The sequence below is a fragment of the Cicer arietinum genome, chromosome 6, assembly GCF_000331145.2.
Source record: "Cicer arietinum cultivar CDC Frontier isolate Library 1 chromosome 6, Cicar.CDCFrontier_v2.0, whole genome shotgun sequence".
Classification (NCBI taxonomy): Eukaryota; Viridiplantae; Streptophyta; class Magnoliopsida; order Fabales; family Fabaceae; genus Cicer; species Cicer arietinum.
This window is the reverse complement of record NC_021165.2, coordinates 16745103-16762810: the sequence shown is the minus strand read 5'-3', so window position 1 is coordinate 16762810 and position 17708 is coordinate 16745103. Positions and strand designations below refer to the sequence as shown.

At 33.7% G+C, this 17708-nt stretch overlaps 1 protein-coding gene across 1 annotated transcript; it reads left to right on the top strand.

Moving 5' to 3' along the window:
• Positions 1-5646: 5646 nt before the first annotated feature.
• LOC101490629 (uncharacterized) lies at positions 5647-8074 on the top strand. The gene is made up of 6 exons (XM_004505127.4): positions 5647-5788; positions 6152-6245; positions 6341-6402; positions 6690-6739; positions 7437-7585; positions 7681-8074. The coding sequence occupies exons 2-6, from the start codon at positions 6226-6228 to the stop codon at positions 7889-7891; spliced, it is 492 nt and encodes a 163-aa protein (XP_004505184.1). The 5' UTR covers positions 5647-5788; positions 6152-6225; the 3' UTR covers positions 7892-8074.
• Positions 8075-17708: the final 9634 nt, after the last annotated feature.

Sequence of the window (17708 nt, the reverse complement as noted above, 5' to 3'; positions counted from 1 at the left end):
TCGGCATTCACGCTCACAAAATTGTCCTACACGCAATTATACTCATTGAAACCGTCTAATTAAGAATAAATAATCCATATTTTAATAAATTTTTTGATTATTTATTAATCTAAAATCTATACTTAAAAATCTAAATTATTTAATTAAGATCAAACGATTCAAAAATATATAATTAAATAGATTCAGTTGCGACTGCACACAACTCCCATCCCAAATTGAAAGCTTCCTATTTTATTTCAAGTTTATGTGCATTCCCTTCGTATATTAAAAGTTAAATTAAAATTTCAACAATCTCAAATCCAAACCACTTGGTTTTCAAGACAAAAAAAGTTTTTTTTATTCTATGCAAATATCAAAATTATTAAATTATTAAATTAGACATCATATTTTAAATTTGAATCTAAAATATCGCAACTGTGTAGAAAAGAAGGAAAAAATTCCAAGCCCATGAGTCACACATTCACATTACCATTGGAGAGAAATGCAGGTAAAAAACACAAAAGAACTGAGCTGAAAACAATAGAATTTTCAAACTCTAACACACAGCAAAATATAATATTATATGAAATTATGAACATGAACAATGAACATTAGTTCCTAAGAGTAATGAATTAACTACTACTATGACCAAAAGAGCTTTGCCTTGATTGTTGATCTTCTTTTATCTCTTGATGAGAATCTTCCACCGGCGGAGAATTATCGCCGGCATCGAGTTCAGTCTCCGGAGGAGGTGGAGGAGGAGGTGCAATTCTGCCGCCGACACAAGAGGAGCATTTGGTTTCAACCCATGATTCAATGTCGTATTGGCCATAACCCATAACCCGGCGGCCCGAACAAAGCCTACCAATCATACCCGCAATGACACCCAAAACAGTGATGACTGCAAGAACCGCTATGACGGGTCCGACTGACCCATGACCCGAATGGGTTGTGAATGATTGTTGGGTTAGTTGTATGGGTGGTGGTGGTGGTGGCTGTTGCACAATTTGTGTTGTTGACATTTGAGAACAGCTTCTTTGCTATATTTCAGATTTTAGTTTTGGGTTTGATATAAGGTTTTGATGAGAAGATGATAATAAGGGATTCTATAAGTTCTTAACATGAGAACCACTTGAGTCATCCACCACTTTTTAAAATCTCTTCCCAATAAAGAAGAAAGATATCATAAATGTTATTTTGTTACTATTTTTTCATCTATATATATTTTTATTTCCTCTACTTTAATGTTATTTTTAGGGGCATTTTTGTATTTTAAAACTTTTCATATTCTCAATTTTTTCTATAGGTTTAAATATTTGAATTGTGTGTGGAAGTTCGTCTTTTTTATTTTCGTTTATGTAATTTTTTATTTAATTGTCTTTTATGTTAATTGTCGTAAAAAAGAGTTTTTTGACTAACAGATGAGTGACGTGAGAGTTTAGTCCGAGAGGAATAAATTAAATAATTAAAACAAAAAAATTAAATAATTAAATTTATTAAAACATAAATGAAAGAATATTTATGTTTTAGTCCCTCCATCCACAATCAAAAATATGCTTAAAGATTAAGGTTTTCTCCTCCTTTCGCTGCATCATCATTATTAGATCACTAATATCGCATCACTATCATTACATCACCGTCATTGCATCGCCATCATCTTCAAATCTTCATATGTTTTTTCTTCATTCAACTATGGCGTCATCTTTGTCTACAACAAACTCAAGTCGTTTTCAATTGTCTGAATATATGTATAGAAAAATAATGTGTATATTCATCTCTAACACTGATGAAAAACCTAAACGGCGGTTTTGGAGATGTCTTCGTTGGGATATGAGAAATTTTTCTTAAAACTATTATTTTTATATTTATTATTTGTAGTTATAGTTTATATTTACTAAGTTTAATATTTAATTTTTTGTTGTTGTTTGTAGACCCCTTATAATTGTCAATTGTTTGTATGTGATAATTAACTCGATATTGATCCTAGATTTGTTCAACTCTGACATAGAACACATTCAAAATCAGATTTGCAAGATGTTTCTGTAAATGCTTCAACACTAGCAGTAGTATCAATTTCACATTCATGTGGATGCAAATGTAATTAGCTTGTGAATGATACTACAAAAGAGGTTGGCACAAATTCATAATGATGATGCAATGATAGAGAGGATGAAAAAACCTTAATCCCCAAACCTATTTCTGATTTTGATGGAGGGACTAAAACATAACATCTCCAACTTTATTTTATTGTTTTTTTAATCAATTTAATTACTTAATTTTATTTTTTTTAATTATTTAATTTAATCATCTGTCACGCCATTCATCCGTTGGCCACATAATTTTCCTAATAGCAACTAACAATAGAGATTATTTAAAACTAAATTGAACTTATAGGTTTTAAATTGAAAAAAAAAAAACAAAAAAATATGTGGATGAAAAATGAAAAAGGCGATAACTTACGGGACGAAATAAATATTTAAATCATTTTTATAATATCTTTAATATTTATTTTATTTGTGAAAATAGAAACAAAAAACATTTTAGTCATTATGAGTGTGTTTAATTGGAGCTACATGGAGTGGAGGAGAGGAGAAATAATATATTTTAAGTTCTTGTGTGTGGTTCAATTTTTAGGAGGAGAGGAGAGAAAGTCAAAAAATTTCTTGAACCTCTTTTGCTTTCCTTTCAAATTGGGGGGATTTGGATGGGAGGAGGAGTTCCATATAGCTTTAAAAACCATTAAAAATTTCTCCTATTCCCTCAAACTAAACACAAAACTATTAAAAAATTATCACATCTCATCTTTGGAACCAAACGCATCTCTATTTTTCCTCTTTCCCATCCCCTTTATAAAATCTCCCCTCCCATCCGATGATCCAAACTGTAACATCCCGCTTTTTCGGGACATTAACTAACAAAATTCTAAACGTAAAAATACAAATTCGTTTTTATTTATTTATAATTATTTTAAATACTCATTTATCCTAAAATCAATTAATAATATTTTTAGTTATATTTTCAAAAATAAAGAATCAAAATATTTACAATCACTAAAAGTAAATTTAATACGTTAAACAAAAGAGAATCCTAGAGTCAAAACTATTGATATTTTACTACCCAAACATAAGTCCTAGTTGGTCATCAACTTTGGACTTGTGGTAAACTAACCCAACAAGTCTAACAACGACACAAAAGTATCTCAGATCTCAGAGCCTCCAACTGCATGCTATTGTACTTCAACGCATTTCTCCTATTAGATTGATCGTAACATTATTCGCTCAATTAACACTATATGTAACGTCATGTCAAATGTAAGGGTCGTCTCCAAATAACAAACACAACAAATATGCATGCATATATAGTTGTTATAACAAAAATATAAATACATCATGTACTTCATTTAACAGTTAAAAATCACAACGCACTAAAGGTACAATAACAATGAAAATATATATGTGCATGATTAATAAATTAATTCATCCATCCAAACGACCCAAGAGGTACAATAACAATAAGATATAGAAGTACAATATCACATATTTAATAACGTTAATTCACCCAAAAACAGATACAAGATCACATATTTAATAACGTTAATTCACTCAAAACCAGGATATACAATGTATCAATTATCTTTATAAAACACTAGTCACACTTTAATTAATGCATATTCAAACCTTATTACTTAATCTATATATAGCCTACCCCGGAAGGGCTTCGTGGATGCTTCCAAGCAACACCACTAATTCGAACTTCGTGAGTCCTTCCAAGCAACACCACTAGCTCAACATCCCCGTAAGGATCTGTGGTTCCAACCAATTATGGACGCACCACCACACATTGAATACATTCAACACAACCATTATAACACCATATCACATACTTCGAATATGTTCAACACAACCATTATAACAACATATCACATAACATTTATTCTTCACACTTTGAACATGTCAAAGACAACAATTATTAATATTCATTTTGAATATAACACACAAATAAACCAATAAACAACATTACAGTACATTTATATCACATATAATTCAAATAGGAAAACAGATAGAGTGATTTCATTACCGATACGAGTGTCGTTATTAAATTCTAACGTAGCGGTCTTTTCTCCAAATGTGCTACACTGAGAGATGAATCAGTAACTCGTTTAGTTCTTAAATTTCTTTCTTTTTCTCTCCTAAACCCGTTTTTGTTTTATTTCTTTTTATCAGTCAATTTTGTTTTATTGCTATCATTAGAAGTGAAGCGGGGAACACGTGTTATTATTAAACGGGGATGGTATTAAATGAGGAACTTGTTATTTCAGTCTAAACCATAAATTTGTTTTTAAGGATTCCCTTTTATTATTATTATTATTATTATTATTATTATTATTATTATTATTATTATTATTATTACCAAAAATTAAAATAATACAATACAATAATAATTATCACCAACAATGTACAGAATAATTATATAAAAATAATTATATCAACTCAGAATAAAGTAAAATATAAAAATAAAATAAAATATTACATTCTATTTATCTTGAATAGTTTCGTCCTCGAAACTAACGGCAATGAAAAAAATGCAGGTCTTACACAACCATATCCTAAAAATCTGTTTGGGATGATTGTGAGCTTTTTGTTATTAATATTAATTTTGAAAACAAAACTAGTTTTAGTAAACGAGATTAATTTAGTTTTTCTCATAATTTCATAATGATTTTTCCTTAAGATCCATATAATTCTTATATTCGTTTTAATTATATTATGTCACCTCTAATGATTGTTGCGCACCACTTTCAACCATAGCTGACTACAACTCTGACCACTTACAGTTACTTCAACCATCACCTTATACCACTCCAACCAACACTAACGACCACTTCACATTTGTCAACTACTACTTTGACCACAACTGACCATCATCAAGTATAACTTTAACCTCACATTAGATCACTCTAGCACCTGCTGTCCACCCTATATATCAACACTGTCGACCACCATATCTACTACCATTGGTTTACAATTATTTTAGAACAGAGAGTACTAAATTATAAAATATTGACACTATTGAACAATATTTTAGTAAAAGTTTACTAAGAAAATTCGCATATATTTATATAGGTTTTGAACTAGTAAATATTTTAATGTATAGAGAAACTTAATTTGAAAATATCATTTGATCCGACCTGGATCAGTCCAAAACACATTATGTGTGTTGAAAAATTGACAATGAAATAGAGATTGAATATATTTTTGTTAAAAAATATATAATTTATTACACATTAGTGTGATTACTTTATTGTTATTATAATTTGGTGCGATTACTTTATTATTTATTTATTATATTTTGAGAAAAAATAAGACAGTTAACAAAAAATAAAAAATAAAATACAAAATAATTGGTAGCATCCTGAGATGAGACATTTATTAAAAAAATGATATCATATCTTACTTAAAAAAGTATTTTGATATTTTTTTAAAATAAATTTTTTATTTAAATACTTAAAAAAAAAGAGATATTTTGATAAAAAAATCTAAAAGATGATAAATAGTTTTTAAGTTAGAGTGTATTGATAAATTTTATTTTAAAGGTGAGTTATTTAAAAAGAAAAACCCTAATTTGAAGTCGTTTTATTCAAATTAAAAACCACAAACGGGGTTTGTTGTTTGTTATAGTAGTCTCTTACTATTCTTTCTATCCTTTCACCCAAAACTCCAAAACCATACTCACTTTCTCATTACCCATTGACCACCAACATTCCACCTTCCTCCACCCTCCTTCCTTCTTTCTCAATCGTTTAGTTCTGGTTCGTTTCTATTCATCCTTACCAACTTTTTTCTCTTCTTTCAATGGTTGTTTTCATTCTTATTTTTAACATTTTAGTTTTTCTGTTGTTGTTGTGTTGTTTCATTGAATTCTTCTTCTTCCATTATGTTGATTTTTTTCAAACATCGTGCCTATTTTGTGAAGGAGAAGATGGGATTTTATCCCAAAATTCTGACTTGATTTTTTTTCCTCTTATTTGAGATTGATTTTCACGTGGTTTTGCACTGTAGCCTTGAAATCGTGACTTGGGAATGATTTGATTAAACAATCTTGATTATAATGAATAAATTATTAATGTTTTTGCAAGAAAATATATAGTGATCATCAGGTATTATTTTTATAGCTCTCGCAGGGCACCAAATATTTTAGGATCGGCCCTAATAGGATTTGGTTATCTTCATACCCTAAGTTACCACAATGGGAAAGACAAATATAAGGTTAATCCCTTTTTCTCTTCCGAATAATAAAGTTAGTTTCCTATCTGATTGATTTCCCTATATGCAATCTGAGGTTGAATTTTTCATGAGTGCAGGTCAGATTCATCAGATTCAAAGTCGAATCACAAGTTCGAAAGGAAGCTACAGTTTTATTCCAGTAAGTTTTGGAGATCAAGTTTTTATGGTCTTCCATTACAACATTATAATGTATGGTTATTGGCGTGTTGGGTTTCGAAGCTGTTTTAGAATATAAAACAGTTGAGTTTGTTGAGAAAATAAAATAATAGAACACAATATCTGAGGTGCTAGTTTTATGTAAGGATTAAGTAGTCCTATGTATATGTTTTATTTATGTGTATATGAAGTTTATAGCTGGTAGTTGGGTGCAATGTTACGTGAACCTGTCTAGATTTTAACTTGTTCCAACCCTTGATGTTATTGTAGAGGTGAAGGATGCTGTTGCTTCCTTGACTGCCCAAAAGTCTATTGCTAAGGTGAGAATCTCATTTTTTTTTTCGTGAGTTAATCGCCAATTAACTGTATTATGCTGGGTATTATAAATCATTGATTGAAAATTGATTTTGAGATGTTATCTTGAGATGTTTCTTGTTTCCCACTTGAGTTTTGTTACGGTCGTCAACAGATTCAGATTGGGCAGGCATTTTGCCCTGATTAATGTGTTTCAGGCATTTTGCCCTGATTAATATGTTTCTAAGTTCTGACAGAAATATTCTAATCTAAAGATATTTTTCAGTTTCATTTTGATAAGCATGTATGTGCTTCCCATTTATAAATCTTGATGAAATATTGTGTATTTGATTGATGCATTAGTATAAAAGATGTTGGAGTTCCCATTAATAACTTGAGTTCCAAAGTAGCAAGCATACAATTTTTTTCTTTCTCTTTATAAAAGAAACGGGGGACATAGTAAACTTATATCTAGACTGAAGCTTTACTTTTTATGTATTCAGAACTAATTTTCGTAAAAATTTCAAGGAGTGCTCATGAAAGTAAATATTAATAGAAACTTGCAATAATTTTTGCAGACAAATCTTTATTGAGATTGTCCTGGTGACACAATTGCTTCATTTTTATTCTAACTGAACCAAGGTTCTTTTAGATACATGTCAGTCTTATTTTATGTGCAAAATTGAGTGTTATTAATTTTCTGAACATGTGGTATTCTGTCAGAAAAATAACAAACAAAAAAGGCGGCAGAAAAAATTGAAAGTATATAACCTCTCTTCACTGTTAGAGTCCCTTCCAGAGTTGAAGGCTCCACAAAAACCATGCAACGAGGACAACTTTAAGCTTAATTGTAATTCGAGACAGAAATTAGTGTGAGTGTTAACTATCATAATTCAACGATTATATTGGCAACTTCACATTTAATACATAAAATAGTATATGTAACTACTATTTACTTGTTAATCAGATTGAAGGAAGGACAACGATTGTCTGATATTTTTAAGGATCTTTCCTTCCAAATGGATCCCTTGGCTGCCATTCATCAACATTTACTGAGCACACGACCAGTTGTAGTAGTAGAGGAACAACCCAAGAAAAAAAGATTTAACACAAATGGGTCGAAGAAGAGGAAGAATAAATCAAAGGCTGGGACTGGACGGCAGTCTATGGATATGTAAGGCTTCTTGTGTGGATGCTGGGCCCCTAGTTAATTTGTGAATGAAGACATCTAAAATTTCGTAAGCAAAGTATACAGTGATATGTAGTTTTTTTTAGCGAATGTCCATGATTGTCAATGATTTTTATATGTTGAATTTTGCTTTTAACGTAGAATATGAGAATCTGCCTTTATTTTGTTTTCATTGTCAATGTTTTAGTCAAGGGAGTGGAGTTGACTTATTTAACCGTCTCTTTGACTGGTATGCAAAGCAGCAAATTCAAGGCTTTAAATAGCTTTTATGCATTGCCAAGCTTATTTTTGTTTTTTGAGTTGTGTTTTGTTGAAAAGTAAGCAATGGAAATTGAGTTTCACATAGAAAGAGAACTTAGAAGAATTTGGGAATGAATTTTTTTTTCATTTAATTGAGTAGAGTATACTACGCATTACTTGTATACAAGCCATTATATATCTGAGCAACAAATTATGTTATCAGTATTAACAGAAAGTTCTAAGCCATCTAATGCTAACAGAATGTAACCAATTCTAAATACCCAAACTAAAAATAGAAAGTTCTAAGCCATCTAATGCTAACACACAAATCAACAAATCCACTTTGACTTAACTTTCACCCACACAACTTCGTTTGGACTTTGGCCCAGGCAGTGCTTAAGTAAGCATATTAGCTGGATTATCCCAGGCAGTGCTTAAGTAAGCATATTAGCTGGATTATCACCGGTGTATAACTTCTTCAAGCTTATCTTTCCTTTTGCAATGACTTCTCTCACAAAATGTAGCTTGTCATCTATGTGTTTTGTCCTCTCATCATGGTATACTTGATTTCTTGCCAAGTGAATACTACTTTGATTATCACAGAACACCTTGGTAACAACTTGTTTTGTCTCCATGCTCTTAACCATTCCTCCCATCCAAATAGCCTCCTTTATTTCTTTAGTAACAACAATATATTCAGCCTCAGTGGTGGACAAGGAAACAACATGTTTGAGATTGCATTTCCAACTCACTGTATTACTACAAAATTTGAACGCATACCTTGTCAAGGATCTCCTAGTATCCAAACATCCAACATAATCTACATCAACAAAACCGATCACTTCAAACTTGTTGTGTTATGTCTGCCATACTTCAAACCAACAATTGAAGTTTCTCGCAGGTACCTGAATATCCATTTCAAGGCTTCCCAATGTAGGCTTCCATGATTTCCCATGTATCGGCATACTAAACTCACAGCATAGGCCAATTCTTGCATAGTGCAAATTATCAAGTACATAAGGCTGCCCACTGCATTAGCATGTGGAACTTTCGTGATATGAGTGACCTCATCCTCGGTCTCTGGTGCATGTTTCTTGGAGAGCTTGAAGTGTTGTGTCATAAGTGTAACTACAACCTTTGAGAAATTCATATTGAACCTACTCAACACCTTCTCAATATAATCTTTTGAGAAATGATCAAGGATCCTGCTATTCTGTTTCTCACAATTTGCATACCCAAAATTTTATTTGCAGCCCCCATGTCCTTCATTTCAAACTTACTTTCAAGCATTTTCTTCACCCTTTTAATTTCTTCTTTGCTTTTACAAGCAACCAACATGTCATCTACGTATAAGAGGGGAAATACAAGCTCTCCAATTACTGTTTTCTTCCAATACACACAACTATCATGCTCATTTTTTCTGTTGAAACCAATCTTTATCGTAAAGCTATCAAACCTCTTGTACCATTGCCTTGGGGACTGTTTTAAGCCACAAAGTGACCTTTTTAACAAATATACCTTGTCTTCATCACCCTTTCTTACAAACCCTTCAGGTGGAGTCATGAAAATCTCTTCCTCAAGTTCACCATGGAGGAATGATGTGCTAACATCCAGTTGTTCCAACACCAAGTCCTCTTGTACAACCAAGGGCATAATCATCCTTATTGATGTATGCTTCACTACAAGCGAGAACACCTCATTGTAATCAATCCCTTCTTTGAGTGAAGCCTCTTGCTACCAATCTAGTTTTGAACTTAACCTTTTGTAGTTTAGGAATTCCCTCTTTGATCTTGTATAATCACATGCAACTAACAAGCTTATTACATTTTGGTTTTATACCAACACCCAAGTACAATTCTTATGCAAAGAATTTAACTCTTCATTCATGGCTGATATCTAGTGTTGAGATTTGTCAAAACCGTGATTCTCCTTATGTATTTTAGGAAGTTTTATATTTGCTGTATTTTTGTAACAGTTGTATCTTGCTATTATTAGGTTTATGTATTTAGGATCAATCCCATAATCACATGGATCTGTTTCCTTAGAATTAGCTGTCCATATTTCCTAAAATAAGCTGCAGGCTCATGTATATATATAGGTCCAGTGACCTCATAATAATATAACAAAGAATATTATTCCTTCTAAATTTTGGGAGCCTTTGACCGTGCCTGTAAACCCTAAGTTGCAGCCTTCATTGCTGCGCTACCTTTGAGCATTGTTGCAGCCTTCATTGCAACGCAACCCTCTCTACCTTGATCGCACCTGGTCATGGCTGAGGTCATGAATCCTATTCTGGAAATTGGGGACAGACCCCAGACTGCTGGAGAATTGCAGAATGTTCATTCTGCTTATCGGTTAAATGGGAAGAATCATCTCAAATGGTCTCAACTCATTAGGACCATCTTGAAAGGAAAAGGAAAGGTCAGTCACCTGACTGATAATGCACCTGATGAAACATATCTCAAGTTCAAATCATGGGAGGAAGAAGACTTCATGATCATGGCGTGGCTATGGAATTCAATGGTCCCAGAAATCAGTGATACCTGCATGTTCCTTAAATCAACAAAGGAAATTTGGGAGGCAGTAGAGGAAACTTATTCTAAGGCCAAGGATGCTGCTCAAATTTATGATGTAAAGGTAAAAACCGTGGCTGCCAAACAGGGAAACAGATCAGTTACAGAATATGCCAATCAACTCAAGCCTCTATGGATGAAATTGGACCACTATCGAGTTATAAAATCAAAGTGTTCAGAAGACTCATCAATCCTTAAGGAGTATATTGAACAAGATAGAGTCTATGATTTTTTGGTAGGCCTGAATCCTGAATATGACCAGGTCCGAATCCAAATCCTGGGAAAAGAGAAAGTCCATGGGCTTAATGAAGTGGTAGCCATTATCCGGAGTGAAGAAAGCAGGAGAGGACTGATATTGGAGACCTCAACCACTGAAAGCTTCACAATGATAGCTGAAGGAGGAACAATCATGGTTGCTAACCAGAGGAAAAGTGGAGTTCCAAATATGGAGAAAAAACACGAGGAGGTATGGTGTACCCACTATAACAAGCCGCGCCACACAAGAGAGAAGTGCTGAAAATTACATGGAAAACCCCCAAGTCGAGAATGGGGGCCGAAAGGAGGCCTTCCTAAAAAAGGAGGGCAAGGGCAAACACACATTGCTAATGGACAAAGTGAAGAATCTGTCCAGCTGAATCATGAAGAGATAGAACAGGTAAGATCCTTCCTTAGTAAATTGGAGAAGCCCACAGGTACATGCTCCTTAACATATTCTGGTAAGCTTCCACTTTCTTTTGGGCTTAATGTTTCAGATACACCATTTACACATTACTGGATATTAGACTCTGGAGCCACTGACCATATGACCCATCTACCCAAATACTTCTCCACATATTCCCCATGTCCTAGCAACAAGAAAATTTCCACAGCAGATGGAACCCTTATAACTGCAGCAGGACAAGGAGAGGTCCAAATAAGCCGATCCATAACATTAAAAAATGTCCTTCATGTCCCTAAACTGTCCACCAATCTGATTTCTATACAAAAACTCACAAAAGATCTCTCATGCAATGCTGTTTTTCATAGCAACTCTTGTATACTGCAGGACAAGAACTCGGGGAGGACGATCGGACATGCTAGAGAATGGAATGACCTATATACTACATGGACGATCCTAATCTTCCTACCAAGAGCCGCTCTCTCATATCTGAATCTACCATGACCAATAAAGAGAAAGCTCAACTATACCATTGCCGGCTAGGACACCCTTCATTTCAAGTTGTAAAAGTGTTTTTCCCTTGTTTAAAAATTTAAATGTGGAGAGTCTCCATTGTGAGGTGTGTGAGCTTGCTAAACACAAGCGTGTACCTTTTCCCATTAGCAATAAGATGAGTCCTTTCCCTTTCTTTCTTGTTCACACTGATGTATGGGGTCCTGCTTATGTTCCTAATATCTCAGGTGCTAAATGGTTTTTAACCTTCATAGATGATTGTACCCGAGTGACTTGGGTTTTTCTATTGAAACAAAAATCTGAAGTTAGCTCCATGTTTTTTTAGTTTGTCTCAATGATTAAAAATCAATTTGGGGTCGGTATCAAAAGAATTAGGTCTGATAATGCCAAAGACTATTTTAACCTTGTACTAAACTCTTTTTGCCAAAAGGAAGGGATAATCCATGAGTCCTCATGTGTGAACACACCCCAACAGTATGGAATTGCAGAAAGGAAAAATGGGCACCTATTAAATCAAACTAGAGCTCTACTTTTTCAAAACCATGTTCCTAAGAGATTTTGGGGGGGAAGCTCTTCTTACTGCCACCTACCTAATCAATAGGTTACCCACTAAAATCTTAGACTCAAAAAGTCCCATGGAAGTCCTATCATCATTCTACCCACACTTGGATCCTACATATAAACTCCAACCTAGAATATTTGGGTGTGTATCCTTTGTGCATGTTCATAGTAATGAAAGGGGAAAATTGGACCCCTAGGGCTGTCAAATGTGTATTCTTAGGGTACTCTACCACACAAAAGGGATACAAGTGTTTTCACCCCCTATCCAAAAAATTCTATGTGTCAAGAGATGTCACCTTCAACGAACAAGAGAGCTACTTTAAGCAGCCTCATCTTCAGGGGGAGAATGTAAGAGAGGAAGATGAGACTCTCATGCTTCCAAATACGACATTTGGACCTGAAATTGGGATAAATGGCATTGTTGTCCCTGAAATTGATAGAAGAACATAACTTGCACCTGAACCAACAGGAGGACCTGCACCTGAATCAACAGCAGGACCTACACCTATAGCAGGACCTGCACCTGAACCAACAGCATGACCTGCACCTAAATCAACAGCAGCACCTACACCTACACTTGAACCTGCACCTGAACTAACAACAAGGCCTGCACCTGAACCTGCACCTAATGGTGGAAAATTTGGGAAAAATCTGGCATATTCAAGGAGAGAAAATGCCATTCTTGAATCTGGCAATGTCCAAGAATCCAACTCATCATCACTGCATGAGGTAGCACCTTCGAATCCTATAAACTCCAATGATTCTAATGAGTTTGTTTCTGAAAATCTAGAAGCACAGGTGGACCAAAATCTAGACCTACCCATCGCCCTTAGAAAGAGAACTAGAACATGCACCCAACAACCACTTTACCGACTATCAAATTTCTTATCCTTTGAAAAATTATCGCCTACTCATAAAACCTTTCTCACAAACCTCAACTCCACACACACACCTTCCTCTGTATCTGAAGCATTATCTGACAGGAAATGGAAACAAGCCATGGATGTGGAAATGGAGGCGTTAAACAAGAATAGGACCTGGAAACTTGTCACCCTACCCATTGGAAAAAAACCAGTAGGATGCAAGTGGGTATATACAGTTAAATACAGGGCTGATGGGACCATTGAACGTTACAAGGCAAGATTAGTGGCCAAAGGCTTCACTCAAACCTATGGAGTTGATTACTTGGAGACATTTGCCCCGATTGCTAAGATGAACACGGTCAGAGTAATATTGTCATTAGCAGCAAATCATGATTGGGACATGCAGCAGTTTGATGTGAAGAATGCATTTTTACATGGAGACCTTGAAGAAGAAATATACATGGAGTTGCCCCCTGGTTACAATGGACAGGTTGCTGCTGGAACTGTTTGCAAGCTAAGAAAGGCTCTATATGGGCTGAAACAATCCCCAAGAGCGTGGTTTGGAAGATTCATCAAAGTTATGACAGGTCTAGGCTACAAACAGAGCCAAGGGGATCACACATTATTTATCAAACATTCAGTTTCAGGGGGAGTAACAATTTTATTGGTGTATGTAGATTATATTATAGTTAGTGGGGATGACAAAAAGGAGCAGCAAGTGCTAAGTAAATGCCTTGCCACGAAATTCGAGATCAAGACATTAGGGAGACTTAAATATTTTCTGGGAATTGAAGTTGTCCATTCCAAGAAAGGAAGCTTCATATCTCAACAAAAATACATTACTGACTTGCTTAAAGAAACAGGGAAGACAGCCTGCAGACCAGCAAGTACTCCAGTTGACCCAAATATAAAGTTGGGAAGTGCGGATAAGGATATTGCCATGGACAAGGAAATGTATCAAAGACTTGTGGGCAGGCTTATTTACTTATCTCATACTAGGCCAGACATTGCTTTTGTGGTAAGTCTAGTCATCCAGTTTATGCACCAACCAAAGGAAGCACATTTACAAGCTGCTCTTAGAATTGTCCAGTATTTGAAAGGGACCCCAGGAAGAGGGATTTTGTTCAAACGAAACAAGAGTGTAAGTCTTGAAGCATATACAGATGCGGACTATGCAAGTTCAGTGGTAGATAGGAGATCAACTACTGGATACTGCACCTTCCTTGGTGGAAATCTAGTGACTTGGAAGAGCAAAAAACAGAGTGTAGTAGCTAGATCGAGTGCTGACGCAGAATTTCGAGCAATGGCCCATGGAATATGTGAACTTCTACGGCTGAAGATTATATTGGAAGACTTGAAGATAAGGTGGGATGAACCTATGAGGTTATATTGTGACAATAAATTTGCAATTAGTATAGCCCACAACCCGGTGCAACATGATAGAACTAAACATATAGAGGTGGACAAACACTTTATCAAGGAAAAACTAGACAGTGGCATGATTTGCACACCATATGTATCCACTCAGAATCAACTTGCAGACATACTCACCAAGGGGCTGAACTGCATTAACTTTGAAGGAATTATATCCAAGATGGGAATGGAAAACACCTATTCACCAGTTTGAGGGGGAGTGTCAAAATCGTGATTCTCCTTATGTATTTTAGGAAGTTTTATATTTGTTGTATTTCTGTAACAGTTGTATCTTGCTATTATTAGGTTTATGTATTTAGGATCAATCCCATAATCACAAGGATCTGTTTCCTTAGAATTAGCTGTCCATATTTCCTAAAATAAGCTGCAGGCTCATGTATATATATAGGTCCAGTGACCTCATAATAATATAAGAAAGAACATTATTCCTTCTAAATTTAAGAAGATTAATCACAATTCACAATTTAAAGATAATTCTTAGGCTCCTCACAGTTAATTTCTTTTGCTGCTGTAAAAGTAAAAGCAACCATGTCAGCAAAACCCAAATCTATTTGGTGGTTTAATGTTTCATCTATTTGGTGCTTTAATGTTTCTTCTTTCTCTATCCCTTGCAAGTAAATAGTCTTTCAGGCCTTATTCACCATGGAACCCTTTGTGATCCTCATAACTCCACCTTCAACTTTGCACACATAACCTCAATGTTAGTGATGAAGATGGGTTCTCTTCTATTATCCAAGTCCTTACATCCTTCTTTTAGTTTTTCTTATCAAAGTGTTATCTAATGTACTTGTGATAATGAGAATCTGAAATTTGAATTATGTGTATATGAATGTGTGTGACAATGTTGTGAGCATTTTTAGTGTGTCATGTGGCTTATTGGGCTGCTACTCCATTTAGGTCCAACCTGCATTGCTCTGCAACTATATATTTATAGTAAATATATCAATTTATTTGAGTTGCAAGTAAAAATTATCTGATGCAATTGTTGATATCAAATAAATTAGCTCATAGCCTTTTATAGTTTTTCTTTCCTTCGCCAGTTTCTATTTTGATTATAAATTTGTGCTCTCAATTTATAATTATTTCATTCATGTTAAGTTGTTAACTAATTCTCAAATGCTTTTTGGATGGAGAGATCAGTACCACTTGGTTTTGACTTCTCAGTGATATGTCACTCTAGATAGAAAACACATACTTCAAATTAATTTCTTTCTGTCTTGATAGAAAACACATATTTGAATGTTACTGTTTTACACATTCTGTGTTTCTGTGTTAACAATGTCTGATATGTAGCTTCTCATTCTTGATTGTAATGATCATTTGTTTATAAACACAAACATCTCAGAGATGTGCTTAATTGATTGGATTAAGACTGCCTTTTGAATCGTGTAAAATAGGCTGAAGAATGATGAAATAATGTTGGAGAATGATGTAACATAGCTGGAGAATGTTTGTATCATTCTGGACTGATTTCATCATACTTGGAAAATGATGTTGATCATTTTGGAGATAGTTGTTAATCATTCTAGAGAAGGATGTTTGTTGCTGAAGATCAAGTATAACAAACTGAAAAATGTTTATCAATCTGGAGATTGATGTTACACTGTTGGAGAATGATTATTTATCATGCTTCTTTTGAGCAAGTGGTTTCGTAAGTGGGTCAACAATATTATCCAAGGTATAAACTTTGCAAATTTTTACATCTCCTCTGTCGAGGATCTCTCGAATAAGATGAAAGCACAAGAGTATATGTTTGGATCTCTGGTGAGATATGGGTTGCTTAGATTGTACGATTGCACCATTATTATCACATTAAATGTCAATCATATTTACAATGTTAGGAACTATATCTAGTTCAACAATGAACTTTATGATCCAAACAACATCCTTTGATGCATTAGAGGCAACAATATACTCGACATATTTAGTAGAATCAACGAATGTCTCCTACTTTGAACTCTTCCAGTTCACATCGTCACCATTTAGACAAAATATATAGCTAAATTGTGATCTTGAGTTATCTTTATCAATTTGAAAGTAAGCATTAATGTAACCCTTTACAATGAATTATTCCTCACCATCATAAACTAAGAAATAATCCTTAGCCCTTCTTAGATACTTTAGAATGTTCTTAACTACGATCTAGTGACCCTCATTGAGATCGAATTGTTATCTATTCGTCATGCTCAATGCATACGAGACATTTGGTCTAGTACATATCATAACGTACTTGATAGACCTTATTGTCAAGGCATATGTCATTTTATTTCCTTTCAAATGATGAAGTAGCACATTGTTCTTTGTCCATGTATCCACCACGTGACATAGACAAGAGTCATTTCTACTTAATGGTGTCTCACAATTAAATCACACTTAATGTTTCATTAAATAGATTTATTATTCTAAAGAATTTATTATGCTTTAAATAAATTCGCATAATAAATTAAAATGTCATATTACTATATAAATAATAGTAAGTGTCATGATACAAATAATAATTAAGAAAAAATTGTTGGCCTCTAAATTTATTCTATCATGAACTTCATCCTTTGAAATTACATAGACAAACTTTTGTCACTAAATTGACACCTCTTGAACCTTTGTAACATTTAATTTTATGGTACATTTATGATAACAAATTAATATTTTCAATTTAAGTAAATCTACATACTTTTAATTACAATGAAAATTTTATATCAAATTCTCTACTTTGCGTTCATTAACTTTTTGTGTCAAAAGCATCTTTGTACTATTAAATTTACAAAAATTAGCATTATAAATAATAATATTTAAATGACATTAATATTTATAAATTTTGAGCTTTAATTGTTTATATACAGTGATTTTTTTATTATTATAGTGAATTAATTTTTTTTATAGTGTTGTTTGTTTTGAAAGACAATTGATAGTATTTCGTAGAGTGACTTATAGTAAGGATTCATAGTAATTCAAGTGATTAATTTG